Genomic DNA, 17,692 nt, shown 5'->3' with positions numbered 1-17,692 from the left:
TTATAACAGCATCAAACCTAATTATAGATGTTAAAAAAAAATTTGAACAATATTTTTTTTTTAAAAGCTAGGCAATCCTAATTTTGCTTCTCTGAAATGATTTTTTATTTCCCTTCTATTTATTAGAACATGCTTTTTTAAGAACTCTCATATATTATACAATATACTTTTATAATGTTGGAATTTTGAGCTATTAATATATGATGCTCTAATTTAAAGAAAAAATAAATCCTAAAGGCTGAAACATTGTTCGCTACTACCTTAAGTGAGCACTAAAATTATTCTATAAAAAAAAATATATATAAATGTATATAATATTATATATACTAAATTGAGTTCTAAATATATGAGTACACAACAATATAAAATATTTATTTGTGTTTTTTTCTACCATGATGAATCCTTGTAATGTCCCTGCCTTTTTTATTTTATTTTATTTTTTTTCAAACCTTATTTGCACTTCGTATATAAAAATAAAGGTAGATAGTGAAATGGATGCAAAAGAAGAAGGTTTTTTTTTTTTTTTCACAAATTTAAAAAATGCAAGACAACTAAATCAAATATAAAATTAAGCAAAATTATAACATAACGAGGTTTATATCTATATTCATTAATACAACTTATGGAAAAGCATTAAAAGTATATTTTAGTAAATGTACACTTTGACAAATAATTGAAGTAATAAGGAAACATGATTTTAAAGTTGGTTTTTATTTGCTTATTTTTAGATGAAATCTAATCATTTTCAAAGTCATTCGAATTAAACGATATGGTGTTGTTATATTCATTTGATTCATATCATTGCAGAATGGTGTTTTGTGAAATCATATAAATGTTAATTTTTATGTCCAAAACACATTCCTTTTTTTCTTCTTCCTAATTAAAATTTTCAACACATCATTTATTTATTTTTATTTTATTTTATTTTTTTTTTTTTTTGGCACCTAAAAATATATTCAAAAAAATATATATTTTTACATATCATTTTACAAATCACATCTACTTCATTTTCTTTGATCATATAAGAGTCTTCAAGTATAGCAAGGTGCCCCTTATAGAATAGCTCAAAATTATATATTTATTATGACATTTTGAAGGTATGTTATTTTAATAGGATGTACTTCTGCAATCACTTAGAAGATTATTCAAAGCTTAGAAGTAAATCCGTTCAAGTAAAAAATGCCCTTATACTGGAATCTTCTACCGCAACTGTAAAATCGAAATCAAAAAATATGAAAACCCTTATGATAGCCTTCTTTGTTAATATTATATCTTTAACCTTTTTATTCTGGACACACCGCTTTTCCTTTGACTGCAAGTAAAATTTATTCATCATATTGTTATATTTGCATATGCATGCGTGTGTGTACAAATGCTTTCGTCCCTGCATGTGTACATTTTTTGTCACATGGAAGCTGTTGAGTAATACAAACAAAATAAGAACTATATTCTTAAATGTATACCATTAATTTTCAATAACAGGGATATTAATAAATACTCTACCTATTGTAAAAACACATTTAATGGTAAAGGAACACATATAATATATAAGAGAAGTATAGCCGAATATTACATTGACAGTGCACCTGAAGAAATACAGGAAAATTCATTAGAACAACAAGATGAATCCGAAAACACCTTGGAATTTTATAATTCTAATTATTCACTTGAAGAAAATGATATTGATGACAGTGAAACATTAGAAGAACTTATTGAAAATAGCAAAAAAGAGTTTGATAACATGATGGCAGATATTGCAAATCGATATGAAGAATTTACGGATCATATGAATCATTATTGGTGCGATAAAATGTGGAAAACGAGGTGGTGTAAATATGCAGAGGGTCTATATTCTTCTATAACAAAAAATCTTTATGATTCAACCCTCATTTTAGATGAAAAAAAGAAACTTATCAAAATTATGATGGAGTGGTGTGAAAGTGATTTTAAGCTTTTCTTAAAAATGATTAAGGAAGAATGGGATTTGAGAGATGACCCAGAGCATTATTTAGAAAGGTAAGAAGGAAGAATAATTCTAATATCATATTGGAACGAACATTTAATTATAAGCTTCAAATATATGAATATAATTTTTTAAGGTTTCCTCATCATCAATGTTTTTATATATAAAATACAAAAACTAACATTAGTATTTGTTAACGTATGTAGATTATTTAACCTAAACGTATAATACCATAAACTGGGTTCATCTAATGGATTATTACAGCATTGTGATTTTTTTAGTATTTAGTTACAGACACCTATTTTTTATTCACTCTTTTTTCTACGTGCAAATAGAAAACGAGTCGTTTTTTATTCAAGTTGGGTACATATAAACCCAGAAAAAAAGAAATGTTGTTTTTCTTGAAACATACATATATATGTATACATTTATACATACAGCATGTCCTTTTTCTTTCCTGAACCTATTTTTTTGTACAGTTTGTTTCTGTATTGTTTTAAAAATATAACTTCTTAAGCAAATTATAACATTTTTATGACGTCTATTACAATTTTTATTTTATGAGAAATCACTTTCTCAAAAGGAAGTAAGTAAAATTTTATTTTTTTATGATGCAAGAAGAGGGTTTGCGTAAATAAAACCGAATACTTATAGATGTTTCACCACAGTAGGTAACAATAATACGTCGAATAAATATTCATATGAATTGAATTATGTACCCCATGCTATGTAGATACGTTCATATGATAGGTAAAATATAATACAGCTTTATAATTACAAGCTAAATCAAAATGAATAATAACAAGGTACATTTATCCTGATCACAAAAAGATGAAAAAAAACAAATTGTATTCATTGTATATATACACACATATGCTGAACATCATGCTGACGAAATAGAATTTTTAATAAACTTTTCTATCAATAAAAAAGAAAAAAAACAGGGGGAAAAAATGAATCCATTCTTATTAAATAATCCAGTGTGCTTTCGTTTTTATTATTCCCTAGCAGCAAAATTCCTCAAAACCTCTTTACATTTTTTCAACATCAAAAATAACATAAATGTTATGTGAAACACGTAGTTTAAAAGATTGATTATTATAATATATCTTTCGTTGAAACTTAAAGCACTTTTTCTTGCTTTATTTTAGTTTTATACGTATTAACAATTAACAAAATATGAGCTAGCTTTTCCAAGGGAACTTTTTACTATTATATATTTTTCCTTATAATTCATAATATATCAAATGATGAAGTAATTTATTTCACTTTTTATTTACTCCAATATTAAAAACACGAAAATGATACTATGTTGCAAATAATTTATGATATTTAAAAGAATCTTCATCCCATATTATGTTCTTATAATGTAAATGCAAGTTATCAAAAAACCATCAGAATTTTATGTCATGTATATAAAATATTTTTAAGATATAATGAGAAATACATAAATTGCTTTTTTTAAATAGTCTTTATGTTTCTTTATTTGTTATGACAAATGCCCATTTTTTGAAAAACCATTCTTAAGGGTTAATCATTCCTCAGTAGAATAATTAAAAGACGTCATTTATTATATATTACCCTATAGAAAAATTCTTTTTTATAATCCTCAAAAAGAAGTAAATAACTAAAAAAATATATATATAATTTTAAAATAATTTTTTTTTCTTTATATTAAATTTAGAATTATTAGAATATTCATTATATACTTAGCCAATAAGATAGAAATATATTCATAATTATGCACGCTGTAAAAGTTAATTTTTTTTTTTCTTTATTCTAAACGCACAAGAAAAAAAAAAGTAATAACATAATAAAATAAAACAAAATAAACGAAAAAATTATTTTACCTTTAGTTAAATTTACAAACAGGCTACTTTTTAAATACTAAAAAATATACGTACTCTTCTAATTCATACATTTGATTGTGTGTTTTCTAATTTATTTAATCTTCATTATTTGTGCGCCCTATACACACAACGCGTAATAAAATCATGATGAATTTTTAAAAAAATAACTTCAGTGAGCGTTTTATAAAGGGAAAAATACAAATCAAAAATCACACGATTTAGGAAAAATAAAACGTAAAAGAAAAAATATTAACAGTATTCAAAAAAGATAGGGACAAACACGATAAAGATTGGGGTATCCTTTTATAATAATGTGCAACGCCATTTATTTTTTATTACATGTTACATTTTTAAATAAATATACAAATATTTCATGTTATTATTAACAATCGTGTAACAAAATAATACAAGAAATATCTTTCACATTTTAACTACAAGAAAATATGGAAAAAAAAATGTACATTTTTGAATTTAAAATATATTATATCTGTGTACCCCCTTCTGATTTGCATGCAACCATCAATAGCTTTACTCTACCTTGTATTACTGAGTGATTTACCGCTTGCTTAATCATGCATTTCTTTGAAATGATAACATGGATTCTCTAATATTGTAAAGTGAAAAATTACATAAATCTTGTATTTGTAATGCGTCATATCTATTAATGTCTAATTTTCTATATTCCAATTCTTCTTTTATTATACTTTTTATATCATCAATTCGTGGTAATAACTTATCTATGGGAATTCTGTCTTTAGTCATATTTTTCTTTGCAATCCATACTCCCTGTGAAATTGTACTGTTTAAAATACCATGTGCGTCATAACCCAAATCGTCCCAAAAAGAAGGTTTTTTCCTTTTATAATGTATTCCCAACCCAGCTAAAACTAATGGAAGTACAGCTAGCATTACACTCACAACTATTAACAGTACATTCTTTTTATCCTTTTTAATTAAACTTTTAAGGGTAGCGTTCATATGAAGTAGGTTACTTTTCTTTGCAACGTCATTGCATAATAGATACTCAAATAAAATGCAAAAAAGTAAAATAAGGATAGGTATATGTACCTTGGTAATTTTCATTTAATGTAACAAATAAATAAAAATGAAGTATATGAATAAAAAGATATAAAAAATATTTATACATATATTACATGTATATATATACATATGTATATACATTTACATGTGTATATACAAGCATAGTTAAAATAACGTTTTTTCTTTATCTGTCAGAATAATTATTCAATTCTTTTAGCATAATTTTGTTAAATTAAAATGTCACTTTTTTAATTTTATAACAAATAGCATCTTCGCACACTTTTAATTCTTACTTTAAGTTTTTTTTTTTTTTTTTTTTTTTGTTTCATATCATTTTAAGCATTTTCACTTGTTACATGCTAAATATGATGTCGATTAAATTTCATCTTACATATTTTTAACACCACGTGTATATGAACCGTAAATATATTTGCAATAAAATTCCATTTATATGTGTTATGTGTACCCCCTTTTGTTTCATTGCTCTGCTTGAAATCACCAGTTAAATTCACAAAATTTAACACTCACAAAATGTTTATGTGTCTGTGCATGCGCAATAAAAGAGAAAGAGTTTCACAATTACAGTCTTTTATACAGTTGCATGCCACTTGTGAGTGGGCTGAAATTATTTCTTCTCAAAAAAGTAGGAAAACTTAAATGAAAGTAGAAACATATAAATTTTATTTGTAAGAACAGATTTTAAAACAAATATTTAATAACTATCTCTCAGGAGAAAAACATAAAAAAAAAAAAAAAAAGTGAATAAAGATAAGTACATAAATAAAGGCAACCGTTCGTTATCATCTGCAGTGGCACATGCAACTACAAATTTAAATAGTAATATATGACCAAATTTGACAGAGGTTAATCATATTAAAATTTAAACAAATAAATCATATACAAAATATAAGTATATTTTTTTTTTATTTATTCATATTAATGCAAGAACGTTTAAGAGAAAAAAAAAAAAAATTATTCAACATATACGTATAAAAAGCTGCTGTAACAGATCAACAATGTGCACACTCAATGATTGTATCTCTTAAAGGGAAAAAATTATAAAACAAGAACACAGAAAAAAAAAATCTAGTGTGATATCTCTATTTTTTAATTAATTCACAAGTCGAGAAATGTTCTCTCGAAAAATTTATTTATGAATGAAAAATTTCAATTCCCCTATACAACCGAAAAAAAAGATATGATTGGAAGGATACTTCACCTGCTTAATCCCACAGTACAAATAATTTACAGAGGTTATGACGTCAAATAGCTCCATCTATTTTTGCCCCACCCACTTACCTGCTAACCCTTTATCAATTTAAGTGAATATTTTGCGAAAATATACGCGCTCTGCATCTTGTCAGCATGAAAAAAATAAACCAACAACATTTTATTGAAGCAAAAAGATTTATGCATAATTAAGGAAAATTCATTAACATTGATCATTCATGTTCTAATATATTGAATGTTATATATATTCCCCTTTTTCTTATTCACCACTTTTACGTATTTTATTCATCTTGTACAATTTTTCACATCGCACAAAAATTAATAAAGTAATTATTGTTTTATGTGAACTGTTTTATCTTCCTTAATAAAAGACAAAATTTTTGACAATCCGCACCAAATTAGTACATGTTTAAAAAGCTTTATAATGAAACACTCATGACAAAGTAGTTTTAGAAATATCCTTTAAATAGCATATCAATGTAAGCTTCAGAAATATTATGGTATATTTAAATAAAGAAATATTTTTATGCAAGCTTTTTCTTTTTGAATTCACAGAGCCGTTTAAATGGCTAACAAACCAGTCAAAAAATACCCAACTGTAACTGCAAATTTTCATTATATTTTAATATTCACATATAGTTTTCCACAAAACTTTTAAGAGGATATTTTCAGTTCATATAACACACCACCATAACGTGAAAAAAAACACTTTCTTTTAAATACATTAAAAAGATCATTTCTGTGAAGTTTTACACAGAATGACGTGTTTTATTGTATACCTGAATGAATTTTACTATGTACATACCTAAATAGCCACATACGTGCACATAGGGGTTAATTAAATAAACCATGAAATTACCCAAATTTTTCATTAGCATCGTAGAAACTTAACTAAAACACAGAACGTAATAAATTATTTTTGCATTGCTGATGATCCATAACGCATTAAGTGAATTAATGACAATATAGGGAAAAGTCACACATTTGAAGTGTTTGTTTTATGCATACACACTTCTGTAGATGAACTAAAAAGTTCATAATAAATAAACATACCTTTTCCCATCTTATAGGGAAAATTTTTTTTCAATCAAAAATAAAAACATAACAGACGAAATAATATTTTTCTTTATTTCTATTTTTTTAAAAGCATATCAGTATAAAATGACTTTAATTAGGTAAAAATAGTAGTCAATTCACATGGTACTATTATAAGCTGAAAAACGTGTTCACTGATAGTAATGCACAATTTTATATTTAACACATGGAAAAAAATTTTACATTTATTAAGAGTTCTTTTTTATTTGTTTAATAATAGATACAATAAAAATTGTGAAATCGCATATTTTAATGTGGTGCCCAGAATCTTTATATTCACATTAAAATAAAATAGATCATTTCATGTATTTTTACGTGCGTATTACAGAGTGTACCTAGTAAAATGTGTTAATACCTAAATGAATAGGGCTTCAATATATATTAATACATGAATGTCTTTATGGTGTAAACGAATATGATAAACCTTTTAAAATTACAACATTTCTATATAATAAAAAATAATTCCAAATTTTATTCCCCCCCAAAGTATTGCTATATAGTAATTTATAAGTCAGAACTCTGCACCCCTCAATAAAGAAATGTAACTTTTAAGATTTCTCTACTAATCTCCCTTAAATTTTATCATAATAAATTTTGCATTTAATACATGTAATGACAGGGGGTGGAGTGAATTTCAACTTAACAATGGAAAAAAAAAATCCTTGCATATTCTTTTTATGACTCTATACCATTATGAACTTTAAATGACTGGCTAGTTAAGACATATGTATACGTAATGTTTCAGTAAAATTATTAAGAGTTACCTCAATGACAAAATTATTTATTCAGTTATGCATGTATGTTCACGTGTTTCCCCCTTTCACCAAGCAGGTTCTTATTTTTAGCTGCCCATTGTCAAAAGAATGGTGCAATTACAGAGAACCATTTGCAAATTGTAATTTGTGTCTCGTTCATAACTACTTAATTGTCCTGTCCGTAGTGTGTTTCAATTCTATTATATATATATATATATATATATATTTCAAATATAAGAACAGTTAAAAAAATTGTATTTGTTTGCGTTCATTCAACAATAAACTAAATAGTTGCGAGAAATATATATCAAAAATACCATAACAGTGAAAAGGCAATATTATAAACAAATTAATCCACACTTACTAAAAATTTTAATATATCATTTATTTACTTTATACTTTTATTTTGCATATATTTTATATTTTACGTATTTTACATGTTTTAAATAATTTACATGTTTTACATAATTTACATGTTTTACTTAATTTACATGTTTTCCATAATTTACATGTTTTGCATAATTTACATATTTACATAATTTACATATTTTGAATTTCGTTCACATTTTTCAAATTCTACGCATCTCTTTAATTTAGATTTAATGTTACTGACCTTTTACTAGTGCATTATAAAAATTTTTTGCATGCCTTTCTCAGATATCTGTTTAATTTAGTATTATATTTTTTTTTTTTTTTTTTGGTGCTCTTTTTTACATGAGAACCAACATCGTTATTAAATTCTTCAATTTGCATATCCTAAATAACACATCGTTTTTTCATCCTATTTTTGATGCTCTTAAAATTTTTAATATAAACTATAACAAAATTATTATAGTGAAAAACATCAAAACAACAACACTATAAAAACAATTTTTTTTTATCTATGAATAAAATGAATGGTTCCTATAGAAGGCACATAATATGAACTAAATCTGAATTAACACCAAGAAAATATCCTACCCCAAGGAACTACTAATATTGCACCTCTATCTAAAAAGATCTGTACCTTACATAATTGTACACTTAATCCTAAAATTTTATTTTTAATATAACAAAATTATTAGTTACAGATAGTTCTGTTCTTATGTTCTATAAATAATCATGAATTGAAGAGAAAATTAATGTTCATATTTAACACAGTTATACATATTTACTCAATAAAATTTTTTTTGTAATAATAAAATATGTATAAAAAAAAAAAAAAAAAAAAAAAAAAAAAAAAAAGACTAAAAGAAATATTAATAAAATAAAAATAACAAAATATTAATATACCCAAACTAATCTATTACATTAAAAAAAAAAAAAAAAAAATGTTATTTTTATCCGTCTATTTTTAACTTGTTTTTTTTTAAAACGAATAATTATTCTATACAAATTATATATTCCTAATATTAATCAAATCAAAATTTAACTGTAAATTTATTTTAGCATTTTATTATTATTCTCTCAGTTTAAATCTGTAAATTATAAAAAAAGTAATTACAAAACCGCATATCCTTAATTTTTCCCCTAATAGAGGTAATTTATTTTAATAAAATTAAAATTCAAAAAAAAAAAAAATAATGCATTTCTATAAATTTTTGCATATAAATCGGTTTTTATTAAATTCCCTTTTTATCATTTAACAAAAAATATATTAAAACAGCTTTATTCATATCATTTATTACTTTAATAAAACAAAAATATTTTTTCTGATTTTTACAAATTTGTTTTTAACCATATATCTAACAATTTTATTTGTGAAAAAAAAAACAAAAACAAATAATACTATAAATTGCATTGGCAAACAATGCTTTGTTATGAATTAATACAATCGTGTAACATATGTATAAATAATATAGAACAGCCTTATATATATATATACTTGGAGGAAAAACTTTAACAATATTTCACATCATTTTTCACTTTCCTTTTTTATTTAATCCTTCTTTGCTTGAAAGTTATCCTTATTGAAAATGTCTTCCAACAACAGTTCTTTGGCTAGTGAAGCCTTAAAAAACATTAGTAACGAATTGCCTAATGTAGCATCAATTGAAGATATAAGTTCAAATCCTGCAGTTATATTCACCCTAGCTACTACTCTTTTATTTATATATATAGGAATAGTTTTAACCGTTGGAGTAAGAATAAAAAATCGCATTCTTTCAATACAGTTTAATACATTGCCACGTTTTTAATTATGACTATAACAATTATTGTTATAAAATATGTTTACATATTTATATCTACGTTTTCTTATTATACATATACATATATGTAATACACAATTGATCTTGCTAATTATGGTTTTAGTTTCCTGTTAATCAAGGGGATGAGGCATCGAACGATGGATGTAATAATTTTCTACTAATAGATGATGATGATAAATACTACGATGAAACTCAGCAAACCACTGAAGAGTCAGAAAATAATCAATCAAAAGAAAACGAAAAGGAAGAAAAGGAAAATTCGGACGAAAATTAACAAATTGAAATAAATGAAATTCCTATCACATCTGTGTCTGAAAAATAGCGGCGATGGCTTTTAATTAATCACGCAATTGATCACATAAATATCATTTGTTATATAAAGCTTTTCTTCCTATCAGAATAATTTAATATGTTAATATACTCTGTATTTTATGTATACACTAAGTTTATCCTTTTTATATATGCCAATGTATATATTTCAATCGAAGTTAATATATAACTGCACAATTATTAAACTCCCTTTCAAACCATAATTTTTGTCATGCATTCGAGTTCTTATGTTATATTTATTAATTTTCGCACGATAGTACATATATATATATTTAAAGCTACAAATACACAAGCTGCATAAACATGAAAATTTATTAGAAATATTTAATAAGATATTTCCATGCTGCCACCTTACCTCCATTTGGTTTTTAATGTGGACCTACATAAATGATAAGTGTTCATAGAAAATTTAAATGGCTTTTTTTTTCTTCTTTTTGCATTACACTTTACATTTATCTAAATGTTCATTACACAATTTTGTCCCATATTTTACGTTTTCATTGTCTTTTTCCACGACATCACCCTTAAAAAAAAAAAAACTTATAATGCTGTTAATATTTACCTGAGCTCTCAAGCATAACATAATTATAAATATTATGTATCCTCAAAATTCAACCATCATTCGGGATAGTCATAATATAATGTCAAAATGATTAATCTTTTCACTTTCGATGAAGTTTGTGTGTTATAAGAAAAGTTTGTTACAATAACACTCTCTTTTCAGGTTCATATTTATAAAGAAGTGCCACGTATTTTACGTTTACGAAACGCTTTTCTCTTTCTGTACCACCCTTTAAATTTTATCACAACATATTCCTAAAACAAATACATATCATTTTTCCGAAATAATATATAACCATTTTAATGTTATAAAACTGAAACATAATTTAGCACATATGAAGTTAGTAAGACTGAAAAAAAAAAAAAAAGCTTCGACCAATGTGAATTTCTTTTGACATTTCAAAAAATTTCTTTCCATTTTCATTCATTTCACACGTCTAAATGATAAAGCTTCTTAACACACTAAATCAATGAAAATTATATGAATTTTATTTTTGATAAACATCACCTTTTAATGTAAAAATTGTCTATCCCATTGCATTAATCTTAGCGAAAATGTAATTTATATTTACAAATTATCTTCCTTTCTAAATAATTGCTTGAACCTGTTTTTTCTGAATAAATCTTGATTTATATATAAGGTATTTTTTTTCTTATAAAATGATCTCCTTTTAAAATTCTTCAAATTTCACATCAATTTAGTTTGTTTTTTTCTGTGGGTTTGTGAAAGACCATTTTGTTGCATAATCTTATGCTGAAACGCTGTTTTTTTTTTCTTGTCATTCTCATTACAAACACAAAATTTTTTCCCCCAACATTTATAAATTTTCATTGAGAAAACACTTTAATCTCATGTTTTACCTATTTTTGTCGAGCTTTAAACGTAATATCAAATCCCTTTATACGCCAATTTGCATTTAAATTTTTACGTGTAATGCAATCATAAAAATGCCTTCCAAAATTAAAAAAATATGCGTGTGATGTTTTTTTTTCCAAGTAATTTAAAACACGCATAAATACTTAATTGCTAACTTCTTCAACGCATTTAAAATATTTACAATTTGAGTTTTTCCAAAAAGTAAATATGCAGGACAAGAGATATATTTGCACATATATTTTAATTTTGCCTCTTTTTTTTTTTTTTTTTTTTTATCAAACATTCTTGTATAAATTTTTGCAGCCAACACATATTTAAATATTACTAATGAATGATATTTCCTAATTTGTTTAACGCCATAGAAAGATGAAGCTTTTTCGTCATTATGCAACTTACGAAAAGTGTGACATACATTAATATGTTTAAGATCTAGGAATATTTTCAAAACATTCTTAATTGTGATAGAAATACAACAATTTATATCACTTTATTTTAAAAAAAGTGACTCACACATAATGCATATTGATAACTATTTTTCATATATGTTTGTGTGCAAGTAGAAAACATATTCGTATTTTTTACTTTTTCATGATAAAAACTGATGTCCTCATGAGAGATATGTTCATGCATATTCATATAGGTTTCCTATTAACCTTAAAAAAATTTTCTTTTTACACAACTGTTCCTTTATTTTTTTATATCCCTATAAAACTACAAATACATATAACAAAAAAGTGGATAAAAAAAAAAAGCTTAATTGATCAAAGTATTAATTTGATTTATTTTTATTAATTGCGCAAATTACAGAATTCCATTTATTATTTCATTTAAATAAAATATATCATAGTGGGATCAGACTGTATAATATTTTATAACCACAATAATATAACAGAGTTTTACTAGAATTATTCCATTACACATATCAATAATGAAATTTTAAACCCAACTTGGGCCTGCTTTAAACATGTATCACATCAGACAAATAAAAATAGTAAGACAGTTGTGATATCTTGCGTAGCATATAAAAAATAATAGTCTTATAAATACAAATAATACACAAGGTATGGCCCACACATGTTTCTTACCATATAAATTTTTTTTTTTATTATTGTAACATTTTAATTAATGTCTCTTCTTCCTACTAGGCATAATTTTTATCTTATAAAACGTAACCCTTAAAGGAAAAATATATGTTTATTAATGTGTTCACAAACATAACTACATACATACGGAAAGCTTAAAAAGTACTAAATTTAAAACACACAACTAAAATCGAAAAACAACAATTCTGGAAAAATTATAAAAACGCTGAAAATTCTGGAGTGTATAATAAATTATAAAATTAAAAAAAATTAAAAAAAAGGAAACAAACTTTGTCTTATTTTTCTTATAAAAATAGAATATAATAAAATTTACGTTTCATCATACATTTCATAATAATATGATTAAGAAAGTTAAGGAATAATATGTAAAACAAAGAAAAGAAATAGTACATGTATACATAAACGTTTTTATATTTCATTTTTATATAAATCCTAAATATAAAGGCATATATGTCATATTCAACTTTTAAGCAGTTGTTTCGCATTATTATGTGTACATTCTACTGAAAAAAGTAATTTTAAAAGTTTAGGATGAATGTCTAGTTCATAATGAGTTGCTATTTGTTCACAAGATATCATTTTTGAAAAAAATTTAGATATATTAAAAAGTATACAAAATAATTGACGTCGGACTGTTAAATAATTAAAAATAGGTGTTATATCGTCAACTGTTTTCAAACGGGGGTAAAAAGGGTTCATGTTTTTATAAATATTACAGAAAACCTGATACAGATGTGAATTATGTTGTACAAACTCTAGTTGAGCAAATATGTAATTTATTTTAACAGAAACAATATAAAATTCCCTATAGCTTATGCTTTGTCCTCTAGCAGCTTTGTCATATAATGGTTTAAGTAATACCATACTATAACATGTTATATAATGTAGACATGTGCATAGAATATCATCCTTATATAAAAAGTTTCTATGTACAGGAAAATAATCAAAAAGAATTCTTGAATCACTTTTAATTTTTTTTATTTTTTCGGCAAACGAAGTTAATGCACTTTTTATGTGTGATATGTGCTTAATTTGGTGAAAAATTATACTTTTTATTATTCTTTTTTCATCATAAGTTAAAGACCTCGTAGAATGTGCCACCACCAATTCTTTAATTACAAATTTATTTTCTACATTTTTTTCTTTTATTAAACGAAATTTAGGATCATCAAAATTACACACTTCACACTTTTCCTGTGATAGATACAAATCTACATTAACTCTTAGAAAATTTTCTATATCAAACTCTGGATTTTTTAAACTAAGATATTTCAACAGTGAATTGCTACATGGAAAGTGATTAATGCCTTCTCTGTTATAAAGAGAATATACAGTTGTAAGAGATAAATTTTCAATCTTTGTATTATTTAAAAATTCAAATAATGGCATATAACAGAAGTCATCAAAATATAGCCTTTCCTGTAATTCATATTCGCTTTTATCGCCAGTGTTTTCCTCTTCGATCCCAAAAGGTTTACGAATATTTACAAAATCAATTTTTTTCCCCAAATATAAAGGATATTCTTTGTGTAATTCAGAAATCTCTCTTATTTTATTCACCCCTACACTTAAATATTCCTCTATTGTTTCAATATCTAATTCTGTATCTTTTTCTTGCAATTCCTGTAGCACGCTTCTAAACTCTTCTAAATCAGGGTTACACACATTCTCCTGTTCTTTTTCTGGTATATCTTTTGATAATGGTTCACTTGGGCTTGTTTCATTTTCAGGTAATTCATCCTTTTGATCCTTGGTTTTTGCTTCTTCTTCGGTCTCCTTGTCATTTTTAGTTTCTATAACATCAAACTGTGTTTTTCTTGCATATAATCTTTTTCTTCTATTGTTCTGAATATAAAACTCCGTTTCTTTTGACCCCTCAACTTCTCCCATTTCTTCTAGTACCCCCAATTCTCCCACTTCTTCTGCTCCTCCAAACGCGCCCAATTCTTCTGCTTCCCCAAACGCGCCCAATTCTTCTTCTTCCCAAACTACACCCACTTCTTCTGGTCCTCCAGCTACTCCCAATTCTTCTCCATCCCCAAACGCCCCCAATTCTTCTTGTTCCACAACTGCACCCAATTCTTCTTGTTCCACAACTGCACCCACTTCTTCTGATTTATGTTCTGTATATTTAAGAGACAAAAGATTTATAGCAGCATCAAGATTATCATCATCATTATCGTCTTTCTCATAATATGATTTTGAATCAGAATCAGGTTGTTTTTCAGCTAAGAATACTTTTTTTACATATTTATTCCTTATAAAATATATGTGAATATATAATAGGACTATGGATAAATTGTAGAAATTTTTCATTTTTAGATGCTTCATATATATAAAGAATACAACAAAAATAAAACGCAATTTTATTATAAACATAAATACTACAATTATAAGTATATATTTAGTGTTGTTCACCTTACATTCCTAAAATAAAACATTTAGCACACCTAATAAAATAAACAACAAAAAATTGACTGAAATGAATACCATATATTCAATTAAAGTCAATAAAGTTTCAGCAGGAAACTGAAATATTAAGACTTGTTTTTAAAATCGAGAGAATGTGCTAAATTTTCCTACAAAAATTTTAATTTCTTCACGTCTTTTTTTTTTTTTTTTTTTTTTGGTAGAATGCTTCTAATACTACATTCCTATTCTACATTCATGTTTATATATTTTTAGTTCTTCATTATTCAGGCATAAATTGACTCTCATACAAGAAGCATAATTCTATACCTTTTGTCTTTCTAAGCACAACGCTTGCGTTTCTTTAACAGTATTTTTCACTTTTAATATGAAAACAATCTTTTTTTTCTTCTTTTTTTTTGCCTTTTTACACATTTAATTATTGTGTACTTGTTAAAAGTTCTTATTTAATATGAACAGGAACAAATCATTATAACAATAATGTAACAGCATAAAATAAATGGAATTTATTTATTAACTATATTTACATCTGAAATTATATTAAAATACTTTTGAAAAATGTTCTATAAAAATAGTCACCTATGGACGTTCTTAAAATTTTTATTCTAAACTATGAAATCCTATAAGTTAAATAAAACAGAGAAAAATTACTAAAACATGTAGAAATGCAAAAGTAAAGTGACCAACACGTGTTAATGCTTCAGTTTAAATAAGTTTAACATTTTTTCTTTTTTTGTTACAGCATAAGAGACACATTTAATTGCATTACGAATTAAGTATGCAAAGAACAAGAACTTATATTATTACTCTATAATAAATGTTTTTAAAAGTGTATTTATAAAAAATCTTTGACTTTATGCATAAAATGATTAAAATACATGTTTTTTTTTTTTTTTTTTACTTGTAGAAAAATTGCCGTTCTTTTTTCTTTGTGTGGCATTAAATAGACCGTGGCTTGTGATTCACAATTTTTTCATATTAAAAAAAATTAAGCTTAAATAAAAAGTCATAAATTAATTTTTTATCTCATTTTAGAATATATTAAATGTAAGTTTTTAATCATGTAATGATTTTTTTTTATTTATTTATTAACGTACGCAATGGTGCGGGGAATTAAAATTCTTTATATGCTTGCAGAATAGTTCTCATAGGAGAAAAAAAAAATTTCATAACTAGCGAGAAAATATATTTCTGCACAGCTTGAAATGGCAGATTGTTTCTCAATAAAGAACACATCGCTCCTTATATGTGATCTATCCCTCGAACAGTTACGTTTCATATTTTATAAAACTCTAGTATTCACTTTTTTTTAACTTATGTGGTCTCTTATAAATTCATTTTTTTAAAAATTAATTTGAGCTAAAAACAAAATTAAGAAATAACAACGCGAAAAACATAGCTTTCCACGATTCACTAAAAAGAATTTCATGTATAATACTATGCAATTTTTTTTTTTTTTTTTTTTACACAATATGAAATCGAAAAATACTTTTATACTCACCTTTATCAAATAAAGTATACTAAGAATGACATAATTTTGGCAGAAAAATATGAAACCATTAATATGTTTACAAATACTTAAAAACATACAATTATTGTAATATAACTTTACATATTTGTAAAAGTGGATAATCTTTTGGAATATATAATTGTCCCTTCTATAACAGGTAAATGAAACAGTTGTTATTTTTGAATAATGATCAAATTTTATGTCATTTAAAACATTTACATCATTTACATCACTTACACCGCTTAATGCTCAGCCTATATAAATATAAATAATATTTTTGCATCAAATATTAAGGTAAAACTTTGACGCGAAAAAAATATATTTAAATGAAAAACCCAGAAGAGCACATTTTCTGTAAACTTATCTTTCTACGTAATAAAAAAAAATTTATCACGTAATTCTCAGAAGTGTGTATATATCTACTATTTTTAAAAAATAAATAAATGGAATAAAAGCAGTAGTCACTCGAAAATAGTAATACACATAAAACGAAATAAAAAATGTGCAAATATGGTGATGTGCAAAATTTTTCATCATGAATGGGTTCCTGTTTAACAAGTTTAGAATGAGAAAAAACGAGTCTTCTTATGCCTTACATAAATTAATTTAATTGACTTCTTATTAATATGTTTATCTACGTCAAAAATAGGAAATTATAATTAACTCACTAATACATATATAGCATATTTTTAACAGTTTTGACTATGAAGAAATTGTTCGCGAAGAATTTCATAACATTTCACTTGTAATGCATGTTT

General features: G+C 24.9%; 4 protein-coding genes across 4 annotated transcripts; 2 read left to right on the top strand and 2 right to left on the bottom strand.

The window, feature by feature from the left end:
• Positions 1-1,115: 1,115 nt before the first annotated feature.
• Positions 1,116-2,020, top strand: PGO_127220 (Plasmodium exported protein, unknown function; the record flags this gene model as incomplete). Its single annotated transcript, XM_028689512.1, has 2 exons — positions 1,116-1,318; positions 1,483-2,020. The coding sequence occupies 2 exons, from the start codon at positions 1,116-1,118 to the stop codon at positions 2,018-2,020; spliced, it is 741 nt and encodes a 246-aa protein (XP_028545313.1).
• A 2,363-nt stretch (positions 2,021-4,383) lies between these two features.
• PGO_127210 (early transcribed membrane protein) lies at positions 4,384-4,896 on the bottom strand (the record flags this gene model as incomplete). The annotated part of the gene is made up of 1 exon (XM_028689511.1): positions 4,384-4,896. The coding sequence occupies one exon, from the start codon at positions 4,894-4,896 to the stop codon at positions 4,384-4,386; it is 513 nt and encodes a 170-aa protein (XP_028545312.1).
• Positions 4,897-9,889: 4,993 nt separating this feature from the next.
• Positions 9,890-10,397, top strand: PGO_127200 (hypothetical protein; the record flags this gene model as incomplete). Its single annotated transcript, XM_028689510.1, has 2 exons — positions 9,890-10,054; positions 10,227-10,397. The coding sequence occupies 2 exons, from the start codon at positions 9,890-9,892 to the stop codon at positions 10,395-10,397; spliced, it is 336 nt and encodes a 111-aa protein (XP_028545311.1).
• A 3,056-nt stretch (positions 10,398-13,453) lies between these two features.
• PGO_127190 (hypothetical protein, conserved) lies at positions 13,454-15,310 on the bottom strand (the record flags this gene model as incomplete). Its single annotated transcript, XM_028689509.1, has 1 exon — positions 13,454-15,310. The coding sequence occupies one exon, from the start codon at positions 15,308-15,310 to the stop codon at positions 13,454-13,456; it is 1,857 nt and encodes a 618-aa protein (XP_028545310.1).
• Between the last annotated feature and the right edge of the window lie 2,382 nt (positions 15,311-17,692).

This window comes from Plasmodium gonderi (assembly GCF_002157705.1).
Source record: "Plasmodium gonderi DNA, contig: Chr12, whole genome shotgun sequence".
NCBI classification, from domain to species: domain Eukaryota; phylum Apicomplexa; class Aconoidasida; order Haemosporida; family Plasmodiidae; genus Plasmodium; species Plasmodium gonderi.
This window is presented reverse-complemented; position numbering and strand designations above follow the sequence as displayed.